Raw genomic sequence first — 6,389 nt, 5'->3', positions numbered from 1 at the left:
AGCCACGACTGAAGTCCCAAGTTGGAAGTCATCATATTGCTGCTGTCACACTATAACAATGGACGGCATCAACTTTTCCATCAATCAAACCTAACAAACCGTTCGTCCCACAAAGTTAACTTGCTACTACCGGAAGGAGACCTGTTAGTACCGGGATGAGAACCGTATGGGAAATAAAAAAATCAATTTAAAATAAGAAAAAAATCAACTTCTGAAGGAAAACCCCATGCTTAAATCAAGAGCAAGCGGGAATGAGACGAGGAGGCTCATGAAACTCAATTTTGATATTCGGAGAAGTTGCCAGTCTTTTAGTGTGTCTGTGATTCAATCTCATTATCAGATTTCTTGAGGTATTGGTCGCAGTTTGCCTCTTTGTTTTACCAGTGTACTGTAATGATGCTCAGCTATCAGGGAATTGGGCTTATAACTGTCATAGCAGTCTCTGGCTGCAGTGTTATGTTGTTGGTGTTGGGTCGCCGGAAACTGTTGGAGTTGAAGAAGGATTGTTCTTGCCTGCAAGATAAAGTGAACCAGGAGGGCGCTCTCAGATCTCATTCTGGCGAACATCATCAACAGCAGCATGCAGAGGGAGGAACATCGTTCTTATGGAGGATGAGAGGCTCTCAGTCCTCCCCGGGTAGGGTTCATTTCCCTGCTAATTGTGTTTACAATTTTGAGGATGTGGTCCAAAAGAAATTGTATTTACAATTATTAATTTGTAAGTAATTTAAATGTTGTGGGATGAACAGATAAAAAGCGGAATTTGGTGAAGAAAGTGCGGTTTTCTGAGAATGTGGTGGAACCCTCTGGCGACAATGTAGAATACAGAAAGAGGCACGCTCTGGCCTTCAAGTCGGGGCAGCGAATATCCCAAGAGCCCCACAAAACTGTGTGTCAAAATAAAAGGATTGATAATTCAAAGAGCGACGGTGCAAACCAGCGCAGAGTCTTGGCAAATACCCCGGCCAACGGAATGGCTCTGTATATTGGGAGTTGTAACGACAGGTCTGGGAGGAGGTCTCTCCATTGATCTCAACTACCTTTTTCCTTTCCTAATTTTGGTCATTATTCAGAGATCTTCTGAGATTTTTATATTGTATACGATGTACTACTCTATACTGGTCCTTTCCTTTTCTAATTTTGGTCATTATTCAGAGATCTGCTGAGATTTTTATATTGTATACGATGTACTACTCTACACTGCTCCTTTCCTTTTCTAATTTTTGTCATTATTCATTATTGAGAGATCTGCTGCTTCAGGATCATGAGATTTTTAATTTGTATACGATGTACGACTCTATACTGCTCCTTTCCTTTTCTAATTTCGGTCATTATTCAGAGATCTGCTGCTTTTTTCCTTTTCTAATTTTGGTTATTATTCAGAGATCTGCTGCTTCAGGATCATGAGTTTTTTTATGTTGTATATGATGTACTACTCTATACCGGTCAGCAGATTTTCTTGCGTTTAGGTGCTGAGATATTTTGGTTAGGAAATTGAAAAAGGGTGAGAAAATATTAAAAAAAATTTGAGTTTTTGGAACCTGGGAATTTTGGGAACTTGAGTATAGGTATGGGGAGTTCAAGGTTTCCCCAAAATTTATAGGAAACAGCTAATAGAAAGTTTTAATATTATATAATTTTATGTATATTTTTCTAATTATTTTTAAGAGAAAAAGCAAAGCAATTCTAATGTTTAACTATTCAGTGACACACAATATGCACACTAATGTTTAGGCATTCCGTGACACATACAATATGTGCACACAATCTTGCGCCATATATATATATATACACACATAAACAACAAAAGAAATACTCATTAGCATGATATCCTAGATATTGCCTTTATTTGGAGGTGCCACACGCTTCCTTAACCCATCAAGAGATTGCTCCAGTTTGTAAATTGAGATTTTGTATTCCCTACCCAGAAACGTCCAAACTCCAAAAACAGTTTTCAAAATTCCTGAAACTTTCCTAACTTCCATTGCACCTCCCACTAAAAAAATAATGTTCTCCCACAACTACCATAAATAGCAAAACCATTACAACCAATTTCCCACATGTTAAAAACAATTTCGTAAAACAAAATTATTATAATATTATTATAAAAAACAACATTATTATATCTACTTTAGCAATGATATTACCTATTTTAACAAAGTATTATTTTGTTTTATGAATTACACTTTCTTCATCCTTCAACACTATGAATTGAACTTTATCAAATTTGTATTAATATTAAAAATTATTTACCTACAATAGGATTAGTTTAGATCTTATAACTATGGTTTTAGGGGCTCTTACCACTACCATCAAAACATAACGCCACCTATATAACGGTGTAACTGCCTTAGTCCGCTACCTCACAGATTTGCCTATCTTATCGCAGGTGGCAAGGTAATGTACGCTGCATGTTAATGTGACTTGTTAATGATCCACATACCTTGAGTCAATCCCTATTTCACCGGCTGGGGTTTTCGTCTTTTTGTTTAACAGCGCAGATGACCGAGCGTGGGGAAACCAGCGTCGGAGTAAATTTTGCAGCCATCTTTCCCAACGGTGATTTTTTCCATCATTGTCCGTTGCAATCCTTATCGCTTTCAGATACTGAGACAGAGTGCTATCACATAGAATGTTTTTGGGAACATCTACGATCACATTTACTGTATTCAATAAAATAAATTATCTTAAGTAAGATTAGTTACATAAACTTTATAATTTTATTAAGGATAACAAAAACATTATTATTACTATAAGATATTATTGTTGTATTTTGTTATGATTGGATTTTTTTTTAATTATAATTAACAATATACTTTAATTTATCAATTTATAAAATTTTAATTTATCAATTTATAAAATATAAATTAACTAGATTATAAACTTTTAAATTTTAAACATTTACTTGAATTTGGTATTTTCTATTCATAATATTATAATATAAACTATTTTTAATCTATTTCTCAAAAAATCTTAAAAATTATTTCAAAATATTTTATGCAAAAGACAAATTATATATAAAAAAATTTAGATATGTTGTTAAATTTATGAAACTATGGTTTTTCATAATCATGTTTTCTAAATATTAAATCACGTTTTATTAAAAATCAAACTCATATAAAGAATATAAATGTTATTTTAAAATACAAATTTATAATTAAATAAATTATTTATAATATAAAAAAAATAAAAAAATAAAAAATAATGTTATCATTCATTTTTTGATACAACCAATCGAACCACAACAACATTCCCAACAGCGTTAAATATCCAACTCTTTTTAAAAACTAATATTTTGAAAGTACTTTGGACTATAGAACACTGTTATAATGATAAGTTCTATAACATTTGAAGAAATGTGTTAGATCATCATCAAATATCAAGAAAATGTTACTTAGAATTTTGACGTGTACTTTTTTTAAAATTCATGTTTTATGTAAATGAAAAGAATAACTAATCTCGTGTTTTTTTCTGGTACATTAATTTTATATATATATATATATATTTCTAAATTTTATTATTTAATTAAATAAAAAATTATATTATATATTAAGAGGTTTTTTTTGCCATATCCAACATTAATATTGTTTTTTAATATTGAAACACAAAACATAACAGATAACATATAAAATCTCAAAGTTGAGTAACTATGATAAAAAAATAAAACCTTGGAAGGCATTAGGTTGAAGTTGAGACATGTATGGGTGGAGCACCAGTGTTAAGGGTAGTTGGTACTTGTTTTTTTATTTAGTAGTGCTTCAATTCTTGCTAGCGTGAGTGTCATGTCTCAATATTCTATAAACATGACTCTATGCTCTTCCTAAACGTGGTCAATCTGATGAGACAAATATGCCTTGGATTTATTCCCTTTCAAAAAATATTTTACAATTAAAGTTTTCATATCAGCTATATTGTGCGTATGTAAAGGTTTTTCCTCTCATGGGTATGGCTCAAATCAAGAACCCAATCAACTAGAGATTACAATTTTTTTGAATTAGAGCATTCCTCCTTTTTTTCCTAGGCTTCTAAAGAGGCTTGGTGAATTTTAAATTAGATTAGGTTTGGAGAGGAGTCACAATATAATTCAACAACGTCTTGAGCTTACTAGCAACCACATGAGCTGCCTTCCCCTGAGAGGAGGAGCCACGTCGACACCTAGCCCATTGTCAAGGCATTATGTTTAGAATCAAAGAAGCAATATGCAACGAAGCAGTGGAGATCATATTGAGTGAGTAGTCCTATGAAAGGCCAAAACATAGAGACAATGTAGGCGCAAAGGAAGTTTATGAAGGAGAGTGACTAAAAAAAATCCCCATGACGAGGTAGGGATGCACCCATTAGAGATGAAAGGGAAGTGTATACCATAGGTAGACCGAGGATTATGTGTAAAGATGCACCCACGAGAGTTAAACCCTGAGTGCCAATGTGAGGGAAAGTGTTTGAGGAGGCAGATGAATTACCGATTCCAATCCAAGCCAATGCTCCCAGTAACATGTAGTGATCAATTGAATTGAAAGTTAAGCATCTAGTAAGATTGAATTACCATTAACCTTGCAATTATTTGACAAAGTTGAAGGTGAGAGTTGACGCAATGAGTTGTATCCCTATAGATTTTGTTCACTTGCTTTAGTGTGGCCACGGAGCTTCAATTAGTGTGACCCTTTCTTTTGACTCACGCGAAGTAGTGCGATGAGACTGACGATGGAATATTAATTTTAGAGAATGATTCAAGGGGGAGGCCATCTTAAGGGGGCTTGGAGCTTCCCCTGGAAGAAATAAAAAAGAAATAATAAGACCTGGCACAAGAAGGACCAAATTAGAAAGTTTCCATTTCTCTGATAACTTATGCCATAAATTGCTTGAAAGTCGAGGTGGATTTCCCTACTTATTTCTACATTTCTTGATTCCCATCAAAGTTTGGATCATACTGATTGCATGATACAGTTCCTATTCGACAAATATTGTCTCACTTGATTTGGCAGTGTGACACAATGTTGGTTGCAAGTTTTGGGTAGGTGCAAAGCAGGGTTGGCCCACCTCCCCTTGCGAAGGATTAGGTTGACAATGAGAACATGTCCCCAAAATGACCTATATTAACATTCTAAAACCTTGTAATGACACCCCGAGCAAGGTGAGTGTGAGATTGGTTTCATAGCCATAATCTTCTTGATCCATGTACTTATGAAGAAGCTGTTGGAAATCCAAGAGGATGGGGAGGGAAAGATTTGATCCCAATGAGAGGAGAGGTTCATAGAGTGTTACAAGGAACCAAGATTGGTTAGACACTCAATGACCTTCTTACTGGAACACTTGATATGCAAGGGAATAATGAGTGGGAGGAAGGAAAGAAGAGTGGCAATGCAAGAGAGGAAACATTCCAAATGCCATCTTGAAGAGAGTTTTTATGAGCTAGTTCCATTCAATAGTTTTTTTAAGAGGTTGATGTAGAGGTGTGAATCTCATTCTGCCATGTGTGATTTTTTGGAGTTTTTGGTTAGGAATTTGATAAAAAGTTGTATTGTTTAAACTGGTTTTTTTTATTATATATAGATATATAACACTCTAAAAAACCACTGGCCCTTGGATTCTGAAAAATTCAATTGTGAAACTTGTAATTGCAATAAATACATACAAAATTTAAAAAAAATTAAATCAGAAAATAAACTGAAAATCTTAAAAAAAAAAGAAAGTTAAAAACTCATGAGATTGGTATTCACTGCACATCGAAATACCGTCCTTGATTATATACGTACGATGACAATGATGATTAAACGTAACAACTACCTCAAAAATCCGAATACGCACATATATTACCTGTAAAAGCTACCCACCATTTTGAATAAGCTATCCACCATTTTGAATGACAATGGTGGCTTCAATCCCATTCCAACATTTAAGCGTCTCCGTCGCATTAAGTTTCAGCAGACTAGAAAACTTGGCATGCCACATGGAATACAGTTTACAGCGACTATACAGAGACTGAAATGTAGATTCAATGGGGTCGTACATTTAATCGCAACAATCGTCAAACTTCAATTATTGGCACCTTCAATTATTACTGGCTTTTCTGCGGACCGTATAGCTGTGATGACACGTGAAGGGGAAGGGCCGAAATGAAGCAGAAATTAAAAATAAAAACAAAGAAGAGATCTAGCCACGACTCAAGTCCCAAGTTGGAAGTCATCATATTGCTGCTGTCACACTATAACAATGGACGGCATCAACTTTTCCATCAATCAAACCTAACAAACCGTTCGTCCCACAAAGTTAACTTGCTACTACCGGAAGGAGACCTGTTAGTACCGGATTGAGAACCGTATGGGAAATAAAAAAATTCAATTTAAAATAAGAAAAAAATCAACTTCTGAAAGGAAAACCCTATGCTTAAA

The 6,389-nt window shown here is 34.4% G+C and overlaps 1 protein-coding gene across 1 annotated transcript; it reads left to right on the top strand.

Moving 5' to 3' along the window:
- The first annotated feature begins 286 nt into the window (after positions 1-286).
- LOC149220887 (uncharacterized) lies at positions 287-1,195 on the top strand. Its single transcript, XM_089382873.1, has 2 exons — positions 287-637; positions 750-1,195. The coding sequence occupies exons 1-2, from the start codon at positions 394-396 to the stop codon at positions 1,028-1,030; spliced, it is 525 nt and encodes a 174-aa protein (XP_089238999.1). The 5' UTR covers positions 287-393; the 3' UTR covers positions 1,031-1,195.
- The last annotated feature ends 5,194 nt before the right edge of the window (positions 1,196-6,389 follow it).

The sequence above is a fragment of the Pinus tabuliformis genome, chromosome Q (assembly GCF_031772625.1).
Source record: "Pinus tabuliformis cultivar Carrire ecotype Pingquan chromosome Q, CPIR1, whole genome shotgun sequence".
NCBI classification, from domain to species: domain Eukaryota; kingdom Viridiplantae; phylum Streptophyta; class Pinopsida; order Pinales; family Pinaceae; genus Pinus; species Pinus tabuliformis.
This window is presented reverse-complemented; position numbering and strand designations above follow the sequence as displayed.

Excerpts from the sequence above, each read along its gene's own strand:
- LOC149220887 (XM_089382873.1), top strand. The coding sequence starts at position 394 with ATGATGCTCAGCTATCAGGGAATTGGGCTTATAACTGTCATAGCAGTC. Across the intron at positions 638-749 it reads AGGCTCTCAGTCCTCCCCGG|ATAAAAAGCGGAATTTGGTG; the intron begins GTAGGGTTCATT and ends TGGGATGAACAG.